This window comes from Anthonomus grandis, chromosome 8 (assembly GCF_022605725.1).
Source record: "Anthonomus grandis grandis chromosome 8, icAntGran1.3, whole genome shotgun sequence".
Taxonomy (NCBI): Eukaryota; Metazoa; Arthropoda; class Insecta; order Coleoptera; family Curculionidae; genus Anthonomus; species Anthonomus grandis.
The window spans coordinates 21,597,820-21,612,627 of record NC_065553.1 but is presented as its reverse complement, the minus strand read 5'-3'; the positions used below and the strand labels follow the sequence as shown (position 1 = coordinate 21,612,627).

General features: G+C 31.3%; 1 protein-coding gene across 2 annotated transcripts; it reads left to right on the top strand.

Moving 5' to 3' along the window:
- The first annotated feature begins 4,136 nt into the window (after nt 1-4,136).
- Nucleotides 4,137-14,761, top strand: LOC126739670 (nudC domain-containing protein 1). Of its 2 annotated transcripts, XM_050445448.1 has the most exons (5): nt 4,137-5,485; nt 5,539-5,725; nt 5,802-5,905; nt 14,361-14,562; nt 14,624-14,761. In XM_050445448.1, exons 1-5 carry the CDS (start codon nt 4,331-4,333, stop codon nt 14,710-14,712), a joined length of 1,737 nt encoding a protein of 578 aa, XP_050301405.1. In that variant the 5' UTR covers nt 4,137-4,330; the 3' UTR covers nt 14,713-14,761. The 2 variants fall into 2 exon arrangements, with proteins under 2 accessions (XP_050301405.1, XP_050301407.1); XM_050445450.1 differs by lacking the exons at nt 4,137-5,485; nt 5,539-5,725; nt 5,802-5,905 and adding an exon at nt 12,496-12,647.
- The last annotated feature ends 47 nt before the right edge of the window (nt 14,762-14,808 follow it).

The window sequence follows — 14,808 nt, the reverse complement described above, 5'->3', positions numbered from 1 at the left end:
CTAAAAGTAAAAATGTTCCACGCAAATTAGGCCGTATTTTCTCCGATAAAATTTTTTTACATTTTAGGCACCTTTGTCAATCAACTGACTGGAATATTCTCTCTGATGACGTTGATTCAGAATTCTCTATATTTGTAAAAACGCTATCTAGTCTTTCTCACAAGTCCTTTCCTTTGAGACCTCTTAAAAAGAAGCAACATAACCCCTGGTCTACCCAAGGCTTGCGTACATCTGCTAAGAACATGCGCTTATTATCTCATCTTAAGAAATTTTCAGACAGCGCTTTTTTTCATGAGTACGTAAGACTTTACAAAAAGATTTATCAGAAAACTTTAAAAGCCGCCAAGGATATTTACTATAATAGGAGACTGGCTAAATATAAAAATGTGGCTAAGGAAACATGGTCGATTGTTAATGCTTTGAGAAATAAGCCTTCTTTGTCGAATACTATCTCCACTTCATCTGAAAACCTTAATGATTATTTTGTAAATGTGGCAAATAATTTAATGAGTACCATAAATCCTTCCCATGATCCACTTTCATATCTTCCCATTGCAAATGAGAATTTCCACAGCTACTTCTTTACGCCCGTAGTGTTACCAGAGCTTTGCAGTTCAATTAGGGAAATCAAAAACAAAGGCTCTTCTGGAATTGATGGACTTACTCTCAAAATGTTTTCAAATCTGCCCGAATGTACATTATGTCATCTTATTACTCTAATTAATCAGTCTTTTCAAAAAGGTGTTTTTCCTAACTGCCTTAAGTTGGCGATAATAATTCCACTACATAAAGGAGGAGACAAAGATCAGTCTTCCAACTATCGCCCTATTGCTCTTCTTCCCACACTTTCAAAAATTATTGAAAGATTGGTTAAAAAAAGACTTTAATCATTTTTGCTAAAATATAAAATACTTACTTCCCATCAATTTGGATTTTTAAATAACAAATGCACAAATGATGCTATGTTTTCTCTTTTTAATAATGTATACTCTAGCTTAAACAACCAACACCCTACAGCAACAATTTTCTGTGATTTTTCTAAAGCCTTTGATTGTGTTAATCATGACATCTTATTAAAAAAGTTGCAATAATACGGGTTCAGAGGAGCGCCTTTTGAATGGTTTAAGTCGTATCTCAGTAACAGAAGTCAAGCTGTGAGAATTGATTCGACTATGTCTTCTTGCAAGCCAATACAAAGTGGAGTGCCTCAAGGTTCCGTACTTGGCCCTATTTTGTTTCTTATCTTCATCAATGACATTGCTAATCTAAAAATATTAACGGTAAAGTCTGTCTATTTGCTGATGATACTAGTTTTACCTGGAGTAATCCGGATATTTCTACACTTCATAGAACCGTATCAAGTGATTTAACTACTATCAAATCATGGTGCGACTCTAATCTCCTTTGTCTCAACATTTTCAAAACTAAAATGTTGTTCTATAAAAATACCTTGCAATCTTTTGTACTTGGTAATGCAACAATTGACGAAGTTGATTCTGTAAAGTTTTTAGGGCTAACTGTTGACAACTCGTTAAAATGGGACACACATATTGACTTTTTATCAAGAAAATTAAGTTCCGCTTGTTTTGCGTTAAGATCAATTTCTAAGGAGCTTAGCCTGTCTACTTCTAGAACAGTTTATTTTGCCCTTTTGAATCGCACCTTCGATACGCCCTTCCATTCTGGGGTACATGTAATGCAACTCAATTTGACCGTATTTTTAGACTACAAAAGAGAGCTTTACGTTATACACTGAGACTTAAATACAGAAGTCATTGCCAGCATTTCTTCAAAAATTTCAAATATTAACTTTTCCATCCTTATTCATATTTGAGTCCCTTTGTCTAATACGCAAACACGGTTCAGCATCTGATAGGCCTTCCCATAGTTATCTACTTAGATATACGGAACATGATCTATACCTGCCTACCCCACATTCAGAGTTGGTCAAAAGTTCCATATTATATAATGCAAAAAAAATGCACAATCATCTGCCATTGGAAATTAAATCCATCACATCTTTTTTTGCATTTCGTAAAGCATTAAAAGCATTCTTACTGGAGAGAGCTTTTTACACAGTTAATGATTTTTTTTTTGTAATCATTGATTTGAAATTTCGCACTAGCTGATTATGTATTTTTACTATCTGTACATGTTTAGGTATACTGCTTTTTGTAGCTATTTTAGGATTTTTTATAATTTTTTACTTTTTTAAACATTTTTTACATTTTTTTTTAACGTAGAGAGATTTTTTAATGATCTATTTTTTTGACATTAAATTGTATATTTTATAATAATATTTTTGACTACTTACAATTTTTAAATTGTATTAATCTGTATATATTGTAGATAATCTATTCTATTTATTTATTTATATTTTTTTAAAATTTTGTTTTGTTTTTCTTTTTTTTAATTGTGTTTTGTTTGCATTTTTGTGTCTTTTTTGTTTTACAGCTTTGTCTACAAATTGTAACAATTTCTTGACAATAAAGCATTGATTGATTGATTGATTGATATGGCATAAGTGGTGTCATGGATATTAGACAGCTTTTCTGTTATAGAATGCTCTTAAGATCGTTTAAGAAACCTCAAGAAAGTTTAGTTTCTAACGAAACAAACTATAATTTAAGGTTTTCAAATAAAGTTATTATTCCAAAATGCAAAAAAATGTGCGGACAGAGAAGCTGGCTATACCTAACTCCAAGACTATATAATAAAATCCCTGATGATATTAAATGTTGTGAAAGTTTTATTAGTTTTAAAAGAAAAGTGTCAGACTGGTTACTGAGGGTACTATCGCGAGAGGATTTAAACATTTTTGTGAACCAAAAAGAAAACAAATATTAAATTATATACCCAAAGACTTATATTGAAGTGAAAAAGTGTAAGAAAGTGTCACACAAAAAGCAAAATGATTTTTGCTTTTTCGACAATACTTATGAACGTTTATTACGGTAAATTTATGGTAAAATATGTATTAATATCGAGATTAATATTGAATTAAAATTGTATTTTACATTTGTTTAATAAACGTCCGATATAAATCTAAACATTTTTTGAAAAAATCTTTTTAATATTTTTTTATATTTATACGAAAGCTGCTAAAATAATGCGTTTAAAAAGAAGATAAACGAATTATTTTTTGATAATTTTCTTCATATGTTTTGGAATATAAAGTCATTGTTTTATTTTTTTTCTTTGCTGTCTATTCATTAGTATGCCATATTTAGGAGTCCAGAATATTGTCAATCTATGATAAACATAAGAATAAATCTATTGAACACATTTATTTGGTTAAAAATTAAAATTCTAATTAAATTGATCAGTTTTGCCATCGACAAGTTAGGAAATGGACCGCGGTGATTTATTTAAAGCGGCAGCGGAATTTTAAATACCCTTAAGAGTAATTTTCGATGAAATCCTAATGACGATAGACTATTAAATGACCCGATATTAGTTATAATTGCCCGATATTGAATAATTTCTATCGCGACCATAACCGAATACGGCAAAACACAATTTATTTAGCGAAACCCCTCGTTTGTTGGCATGGAAAATTCAAATTTTGGAAAATGGCATATCGAACCGACCGGACGGTTTACACGGAAACACAATAACTGAAAATGCAACCGATTGTAAATCTTTAATTTCACCTGTTTTATGTATTGGCACATGTTAATTTACATTATACGGTTATGTTGAGAAATTTCAGGAAAGAATTTTAATCATTTGTACCACAACGCTGTGTTATCAACTAACCTGGTTAAAAATTGTGACAAATTTAACCAATGAACTGCTTGAAAAAACTTTTTCGGTAACCAGGTTAATTGACAGTACTGAAACTTGTAAACAGCTCAATGAGCTAGTATTGTCAGAAATATCTGAAAAACTAATAATTTGAATTAAACCTAAAATAAAGAACTGGGTCCTATAGTTGGTTTTTATGTACATTCTCTACTTTGATTTCAATTTTCCGATATAACTTAAATATTGACTGATAACTAAGGAATTATTGCGGAAAATTTGTTGTTGCCTCCGGGAAATATTCCGAGAAAGGTTGGCAACAGTGCCAAAGCTTCATATGTCAATTGTCAAACTGTTGTCAATTGTCAGTTGATCAGCTGTTTTTTGTTTATTTATGTACTCCTTTCTACCGTATATACGTGTTTCCGGTAAAACATTTCTTCTTCTTGCGATATATAAATCGATATATTATAGCGATATAATAATAGTAATAACAACCCTATCTTTGCGATATTCATAATTTTTTTTACATACCATCTTAAAATAATTCAAAGAGTTTTCCCATCTAATTAGACCGTCTGCAAAAATGAGTCTGAAAACATTAGAACTTAAACCAGACCGACTTCTAATGGACTCAAATTTTGATGGATACAAGTTGTCCCTAGACGACTTAAATGTCTCAAAAAAAACCCTTGAGATCCCAATAGACCGAACGGTTTTAGCTTCCAGTCAGTATGGCTTATTGCATGCAAAACTGTTTGGATTGCACAACAGCCTTTTTGGAGACAGATTTGATAATTTTACATCAGTGTATTTTGTCGATCAGCAGTTTAAAATGCAAAAAATTTATGTGGATCCAGATACAAATCAGCTTGTTGACCCAATTGAAGTGTTTACTATCCCCAAACTCCGAGAGAGGACTAAAGGAGACTATAACACCACCTTATGCTTTGCAAGTCCGGCATATGCAGTATGTTCGGATGGTATGGGCACATTATTGATCCTAGCCACTAGAGATAAGAAAGATGATGATACTTTTGAATTATTGTATTCTGAAAAAGTTCTGGATAATCAACAAGGTTATGTCATTTCCGATGCTATGTATAACAAAGATACCAGTCAACTTCATGTTTTACTTCTGAATATTGAAGAAGATGCCTTAAATAGGTTTGTTTCCGTCATACATTGGTTAACTTTTAAGCAAGAAGAAAATGTGGACGGCAACAAGTCCTGGGGTCAAGTGGCATTAAGGCAATTAAAAACCAGAGGGGAAGTGCAATATTTGCACCTGGAGAAAAATGGGGATCACATTTATGTGGTTTCAGAAAATAATATTGAATTTGTTCTGAATTCTGAGCACCCAATACAAGATGAGCCAAGTAATAACTCGGAAAAAATATACCAATGGTCACAAAATATTGAAGAAATAACAGTTAAAGTTTCCCTACCAAAAAATGCTCAGAAGAACCTGGTAAAGGTTCTATGTGAACGTTCTATGCTAAAGGTTTCTTATAATGATGAAACTTTAGTGTCAGGTGAGCTTGAAGGGTTTATAGATGCCTCATTGATGACATGGGAATTGAACGCTGAACAACTTTTAATAATCGAACTACATAAGGTTGAGGGTGGTCCATTTTGGACGGAACTAATTAAAGGTGACACCAGGGGTACATATGTGCTTGACACATGTATTATTGATCAGGCAAATGAAACTTTGCAAAAGTATACTTCAGAGAATACTGTAAGTGTATTTGTGACAATTTTTTTACAAGAAGAAACAGATAAACATTTCAGGAAATTCCTCCAACAGGAACAACCTTTAACTCACAACAAATTGAAGAGTGTGACTTTGAAACTGATAAATCCGAGATATTTGATAGAATTAGTGGGGTTACAAATGAGACAACTCATAGGATTCATCTGGGGTCCCATCAGGTTATTTTGAGTCCTTATATTACTTCTGAGTGGCCTCCTGCACTAGGTAAGATGGTAAAAGAGATTTATTTATTGCTTTTTTGTGCTTAAACAGCTGGTATTTTGAACTTTCGGCTTTTTAGGAATAAGGCATGATGTAGATGTTTGTATATGGCAACCACTTTTAGAAGGAGACAATTTTACTTGTAAACATGAAGGCACACTTTTGGCATTTGGCTATGTTCAGGTATGTTTCATTATGTTAATTATATTTATTTCTTTATATTGAAATTGATGCTCCATTACCAATATATCTAGAATCTTATGATTTTTGCATTTGCTATTTCAAAGTACTCAAAACTAAACAGCTTAGAAAAAAATTGCAAAAAAATCATTTTTTTTTTTTGGATTCTACTGCATCTCACATTCAATAAAAGCCTTGAATTAAATTAAATCAAATCAAAAAATACTTTGTTGTAAAGGACTACAGGCTACAAGGCTACAAGGCACTTATTTATAAAGCTCAAGAAATAAATTAATCCAAATATGCTGATCACTTTGGAAAAAAGAGTATTACACAAAAAATAAAAATAGTTTAGATACAAGCCTAATAGAATAAGATCCATATATACTAATATATAGTGTAAAAATAAAAAACAAATGGGATGATTCAAAGTTATTAAACAATCATATTAATAAAAAATACACACTCTGCCAAGAAAGTATTGCACCATGATTTTGAAACTCTATATAGAAAATATATTTATTGATTTTCATATTTTCAGGTAGTTTAATACATTTTATTGGTTTGATAGGTACAAAATATAAAATCAGAATAAACAAACTGTTCAATAAACTATAAATTGAGGTATAAATCGAAATTAACAATATCAGATAAAAACTACTTTTGAATTTAAAAAAAAAATGGTAACATGGGTTGCCTCCCTTGGCACATATCAATTCAAATCAAATAAAGCTTTATTCATCTAAAACACAAAGGTGTTGTTAACAAAGCTGTGGTAAAAAAAATACATATATATTTTTCGTTTTGAAAACAATCAACACACTGAGACAATCAATCATTAATCTAAAACATATTAATGTAACAAAAAAATAAAAAAAAATAATAGCACAACACAAATATACCAGTAAGAAATTAGCATCTAAAATATGTCCATTATTATTGCTTAAACAGTACTTACATTACAATCTCCGTTATAAACTTAAACAATAGACATCACATAGTGTATATCAAAACACAACTAAGTTCAAAGAAGCTCTGTGAAGTATTCCTTCAACCTATAAAAGGCCTTATGAAGCAGGATTGTTTTTACCTGCTGTTGAAAACAATGATTAAAAATTTTTTTTCTCCTGTAAAAGATTGAATTTTGTGTCAAACTAGAAGTAGGTATTGGTAAATTTATGTAAAAAGATGACTTAGTAGTATTTAAGTTAACAGAGTTAATTATAGAGTAATATTTCTTAAACATTAAGCAATTAGTGTCAAGAACAAAAATTGAAGGGAGAGTCAATATATTTTCCTTTATAAAATAAGGCCTACATGAATCCCTTAAATTAAGCCCTCACAGATATCAAACTGCATGCTTCTGTAAAATGTACACAGAAGTAAACAAAGAAAGAGATGAGTTGCCCCAGAAGCAAACCCCATAAGTCGGGTGAGAATTAATTAAGGCAAAGTAAACTTTTCTAGCAATACTCTTATTTAGCTGGCACTTAATTGTTCTAATTGCAAAACAGCCAGATGTCAATTTAGTGCAAAGCTTCTCAATGTGTTTATCAGACTTAAGTTTATCATCAATAAACAACCCCAAAAATTTATTACAATTTGTGACGTTAATATGCTGTGGACCCAAATGCACATCATCTAAACTACACTTGAAGTTTAAGATAGGTATTTGTCTTTGAGACTTTAAAAGACAAGCGGTTACAATCACACCATGTTTTAACATTTGCCAAATCCTGGTTTATCATTAGCTGGGTGGACATTTCCAGATCTCACTCAGCTGCTTCCAAACATGCTCTATCGGATTTAAATCCTGACTGCATGCTGGTCAGCCCAAAACTGATCGACCTGAAGATACTGCAACTATTCTAGCTACGTTAGGGCGTGCATTATCAAGTAGAAAATTGTTACCAATAAATAATGAAGCATAAATCTGTAATGTATCTGTTTGCAGTTAAAGATTTCTGTTTGGCCTCTTAAAGATATCCCCAGAGCATAATAGACCCTTGCGCGAAATTGCTTAAAGGTCTTATGTTGCACTGAAATTAGCGCTCACCATCTTGTCTGTAAACAGGTATTCGTCGATCTCATGGTGTATAAACAAAATATCTACTTATCTATGAAGAGCACGTTACCCCAATCATTGAAGTGTTTTCTTGCAATGAATGCTAATTGTCCTACCCAGTGCTCCCTAGTGAGACGGGGAGCAGTAACTGTTGGGAAATAATCCAACAACGCCATTTTCTGTCATCAATTATTTTTTGATGTTGATGTATTTATTCTTTATGTTTACAATTTTAAGGATATCATCGATTCCTAGAAGATTCCCAGAAGTCGTAAAGCAATCAATTTCAAGTGGTAACTTTAAAACACTAATATCATAAGTATAACCCATAAGTAATTCCCATGAAAGGGTCAGGCTCTTAGGTTTTAGATCCTTTTTCACATCCCCTTTTATTAAAATGTGCACTTAATGAGCACTTTTCAGCCACTAAGTAAAAACTGTAAAGTCACACGGTCGAAGTTTAGTTATTACACAGTCGATCTTAGTCAAAGTCAAATTATGGTTTATTATCTGAAAAATTAAAAATTCTTATAGACAAAGCCTTCATAATATTAAACTAACAAAAAATAAAATATTATACATAGTATCTTTCATTAATCACATTATTTAAAAATGTTAAATTTCAAGAACCAATAACACATTCACATGATCAGTTCCTACTCTTTGAACATATCTACTTATTAAAATTATTCGAACTTATAAAGACTCCTATAGATATTGTAAAAATGATCTAAAAACTATTCCTCAACATTGTAATAAGCTTTTTCAACTAATACATTTTTAACTCTCTAACTGAAATTGGTAAATGGTTAAATAAATATTACAAATAGGGGAAGTCTTTATCTCCAAGAAAAATGCATGTAGGTCACTTAGGTAAATGTATTATGCATTTCGGCTGTGTAAACAGCCATCATCAGATACTAAAATAAAATACAGGTAATTCAAGACAGTTTTAAAAAAGAGCTTATTCGCTATAACAATACAGATTTAGAACTTACCAGAACATTACAAAAAACATATACGTTTTTTTCTAACAGGTTCTGCTAATAAAGTTAAAATATCTTATGCATCAAACATAGTTTCCAGAATGAAAATTGATGCTAGAGTTAAAAAATGTTCAGATATATTATGGGGTTTACAAGATTCTCTATATGCTCCATTGCCCAAGAATCTCAATGCACGCTTTTGTAAAATAAAAACTGCCCGAAACACATATCCAGAGCAGCTTCCCCAAAAGCAAATTCCATATCGCACTTTTGGTTACTTTTTTATTAAGGTTACCTCTAATCGTTCGTATGAAAAAACATCCTGATGCCAATTTTAGCGATAATTGCTCGACATGTTTGTCAAGTTTCAATTTGTCATCTATTACCAAACCTAGAAATTTATTGTAGTTTGCTGTAAAATAGGATGTGTGTTTAATGCCACATTGTCAAATTTACATATAAAATATGAGTCTTTTTAGAGGACATTTTTTATTGTTGGCCAGATCTGTGTTTACATCAGCATGAATGTCTCTATGATGCAGATATCCAAGAACTCTTCTCAATCATGAATTCATTTAATTTCTATCCAACAATTACAGAAAGAACCAGGTTAAATATGTTGCATCGATAATTTACCATGATTGATATTGCTTATGTTCTAAGCCTTATTCTGCAAACTTATATTTCAGATCATAACGGGCAAAAAAAAATTCTTAAGGAAAGACAAGTATACATACCCAAAACAATACAAACGATTTTTTTCTGAAGCAAAAAAAAACAGCTAAAAGAAGAGACGTTTTTGGTAAGGAAGATTGTGATGTAAATAGCCAATGGAGAGCTTTTATGAATATATTTGTACCAATTTTTAATCAAAGTGTTCCAAAGAAACTAATATGTAAGAAAAATAAAAAAGAAGATCTCTATAAATATAATGAGGAAGTTAGGGAAGTAAAGAATATTTATTTATTTATTTAATCAAGGACAGATTAGATACTCTTTTTATATCAAAACAACGTTTTCCTATGTATGCCGATAGATACAAAATTATAAAAAAGTGTATGTTGATAAAATGTAAATATAAAAAATATGCACATAAGATAAAGTCTGCCCAACCAATCTGTAGCTAAGCGGTATCGGTGCGGGGAACGTGGTTGTAGACTAGACCCGCCTCATTTCATTCATGAAATGGCCAGTGACGTGCGAAATTTTATAAACCGATTACACAGATTTGAATGTATTAAATATTAAAAAATATGGTTTGGTTTTAATTTTAAAATAGGTATTTGTAAGTAAGATATTAATTTGGAAATTAAGGTCTTCTAAAATATTTTATTTGTAAATATGTAATAAAAAAATGACAGACAAGATTAGGGAAGTTTGAGATAAAAGTAAAGTAAAGAAAACACAAAATTTGTAATACACCTACTTAGTTTATTCACTTAAAATAAGAGTGCCGTACTCGATGCCTGGATATCGCGAGGGAAAGAGCATGGCAGATAATCCCAATTATGCTGTTTAAACATTGAATTTATTACATAATATGTATAATTTAAATTATTATTTAAATAAGTATAATCAATTTGTACCTGTTGAAGATATATTGCTAACCACTCCAGTAACAGTCTCACTCTGCCAGCATTTTTTAAACGTTAGGTCATTGTCTATCCAAGTTTCATCTAAATAGGCAATATTGCGACCTTCGGCTCTGTGTTTTTTTATTTCTCTTAGGTATTTATACCTTAAAGATGTTATTTTTGGAAAATTTTTTTCTTCTGGCAATTTTTGCAACAGCCTTTTGCTAGTAGGCACAACTTTAAACCCATATAAATTCGATTTATTAGGTGTTTAACTATTTGAAAATGAAAGTTGTCGTCTTGTTCCACCTTCGTCATTCGCGGTCTTTTTTTGCCGGGACTAGAAAGCATTTTGTTGGGGTCCGTCCGCATTCTTTCTTCATCTTCTTTGTGAATTTTTTTCACCATTGAAATGCTTACGCCAGTATATTGAGATACTCTTTCAAGTTTGCGCTTTACTGGTAGATTAACGAAGTTATTAGTAGCTTCTTCATTGCAAACCCTAAGAATTTGTACAAGAAGTATATAATCCTGATATTCGATTTTTTTTAGTCGTCGTTCCAATTCATATTACTTATATTTATAGACATTTTATATTCAAAATAACCAACATTAACTTTAAATCTTTTTTTGTTTGTAAAGCAATCGAGCTTGGTTTTATTTCATTGAATATGATTTTTATTTATTACAACATTAGGTACATAATTTTTGAAATTTAGTGTCGCATAAATTATGATTTTATTTTAATGTTTTTTTTTTTCATAACTGTGCTTAGGCTTTATAATTCTCTTATTATCACTTTACTTACCTATAAACATTCGCAATCACTTCCCTTACCTGGCTATGAATAAAGTTATTCATTTTAACGTAAATAACACAAAAACTGTTAAAAATTATGAACTTTAACAACAAAGAAACAAATAACACAAAACAACAACAAAACAGCAACAACAATAATAGCAAATAAACTAAACTATGCTACACTACTCAAAAGTCATAGGTCAGAAATTAAGTAGATACCTAAAAATACAGCAATAAAAACAGTTTAATAGCTCAAAAGTATTAACATACGCCGCCGCCACTGAATCCGCAAGAAATCGATATTATTCCGAAAATTACACAAAACCTGGTAGGATGCGATCCAATAAGATAGAGAAAGACAGAGAGCTGCATAAAAATAATAAATTAATGGCCGCGATGTCATCAACCAATCACCTGTCCCCAAACAGCGAGATGTTTCCGCGAAAGCACGACGTTGCCGGCTTTGTAAGTTTTATTAGGAATTTCGGATAAATGTTAGTCAATATTGGATTTTATAATATGCAAAACATTAGCAAATAGAACTAAAAAATATGGTTTAAACTGCATTACATTATTTATTATCTTTTTTATGATTAAATAGCTTAATTTTACCATTATATTTACTTTTCATTCAATACTATTTCATTTTTGCAATAAGACGTGACAACGCTTCAAAATTTCGCCCGCATTCTTTTCGTAGACACAGATCCGATGGTCAAACTGTAAAGACATCAGATAATAAAAATGTATGTGGACTATATACAAAGAAGAATCACTGGGCAAGCTGACTAAGCTGCCAATAATTACAACAATTTTTGCTTAAAATAGTACCTAATCTCTTAAAAGATTTGAAACAAAAAACATGGCAAACGAATATCGCAGTTAACCCTAGAAGCTTCTTGTTAAAGCCGATAAGCCCAAACGAACTTTTAAGTATTCTACTGATGACATAATAATATGCCCGCGAGTATTGTTAACGTTTGCATTCCAATATCCAAAATACATCTGAAGTATTTTGCCACATTTTGAACAATTCATTAAAGTATGGAATTTTTTCGGATCAATTAAAAAATGCACGCATTAAGCCAATTTACAAATAAAGGGCGATCCTAATAAATTAGCCAACTATAGACCGACCAGCTGACTTCCAAGTTTTTCAAAGCTGTTTAAGTTGACAGTTTGCAATCAGCTTTTCAATGTTTACAATATTTTATCTGATAATCAACATGGATATCTTTGAGAATGGTTCCCTTCTTAACTCAATAATAGTCCAACAAGTACTGGTAGAAAGCAGCAGATCAGAAATTAAGGATAATGAAGTAGGTATACCGCAGGGGTGTCTTTTGGGGCTTTTATTGTTCATTGTATTTATAAATGACTTGCCTTTTGAAGTTATTGATAATATTCAAACAGTATGCAATACCCTAACAATATTTGCTGAGCTGTGCTTGAATGGAGATGTCTACTGCTTCAAAAAAGCAAAGATTGGCTTAATAAAAACAAGCTTATATTGAATGAACAAAAAATGAACGTTCAAATTAAAAAAAAAAATCAAAACAAGAAAGTAACCCCAAAAGAAGTAATCTTTAACAATATCAAGGTTGAAGTGCAGGCATCAACTAAATTTATGGGTATACATATTGATGAGTTCTAAAATAGCTAAATGAATGGGCTAGTAGAGCCTTGTATTTTGCAAACTTTGAGTCTGCGGCTAGGTATGGCATTATTAACTGAGCAGCCTCAAGATACTAACTCAAGATACAAAATATATTTGTCACTCAAAAAAGGGTAACCAAAATAATGTTTGGGATGCAATACTTGGAATCATGTAAAGGTATTTTTAGATCTAAGAGAATAGTAATTTTATATGCATTGTAAATATTTGAAGCAGTGATGTTTTTATTTAAAAATAGAGATAAGTTGCGTACTTCTGTTGATCATGGATTTAATAGTCGCACATGCAATATTAACTACCCTATTATCTGCCCCAGCTAGCATAGGCTTTCACTGTTTGTAAAGAGTCCCTACTATATGTGCATACAGTTTTTTAATAAACTTCCGCATGAAATAAAAACCATATAACAACAAAAGGTGAAAAACTTACTACTTACTTTAGAACCGTTTAGTCTGGACGATTACTTAAGTATGTAAACTTATATATAGTTATGTACGGGAGACGTTTGTATTTCTAAATAAGCCTTTTTTTGTGAAGTCATTTCATTTTGTTTAAGTTTTCATGTGACTTTGTAATATGAAATAAACAAATATTTTTATTTTTATTATTATTAAAAAACGAAATGTGGACCCAGTAACTTACGGACCTGTATAAAAAGGAAGAACTGAATTTAACACATCAGAGATCAATAAACTTCAACAAACGAAGTAATACAAATAGAGGAACACCACGTTCCAAAACAGGAAAGGCTCGGGCATGGACTACGTAACAAATGAATTATTGAATTATGGGGGGACCAATCCTCATCCATCCAACAACTCGCAATTCTTGTCCGCAAGTTTTTTTTCGTTCATAAAATCTCGGATGATTGGCAATCGAGCATCGCAATCTTCACGTTTAAAAGAAGCGGTAAGAAAATCCCATGTAATTACAGAAGCATAAATCTATTTAACACCACCCTAAAACTAGGCACAAAATAATAACAAACATAATTAATAGTACGATTGCCATCTCAGTAGGGATTTAGAACAGGCAATCTTTGTCACGAGACAGATAAACAAAAATCGATTAAATGTAACAAACCGGCATACTTATGTTTCATATACTGAGAGATATACATACATCTCCTTTATCTGCTTTTTTTGGAACACATGAATTTTTGCAGTAATTTTGTATAGGAATGTTCTCTTGACCAAAAGTTATTAATATAAATACTAGACCCAAATCATTACAGAAAATTAAAGAAACATTTTTTTACAGCTACATTTTCTTGGCGGAGTGTGGATGTGTACTTTATACTGAGAAAATAAAGAGTTATTATTATTATTGATTTATTTAATATTCTCCCATATTTTAGGCTTCAAAAACAAACCGAAAGTTCGTAACCTGCTCCCCGAATCTAAATTATGCGGTAGTGAGCGAATCTGCGGGCCATATTTTCATTTATAGACAAAACAGACCGTTGTTGTCCAGCGAGCTAAGGCACAGAAGTAGCGGAAGGAGAGTTAAAAGCATGGCCCAGCAACAAGTTTTCAACTTACCTAATCAAGAAATTTTAGGTAAGCAAATTATAAATAAGTTCGTGCGTGAGGGGCGTCTTAAAATTAAATTTGTTTCTAGGTCTTTTTGCTAACAATACCCATCTGTTTATTCTGGGGGAAAATTTTGTGATATCTTTGAGTATAAACGGACCAGAACCAACGGAATAATGGCATTTTGATGTGAATATTATTGTGAGCATTAAATGATTGATTTCTTGCCTCTGGTTTTATTCCTCAAAGCACTTAAACATTAAAAAAAAGTTT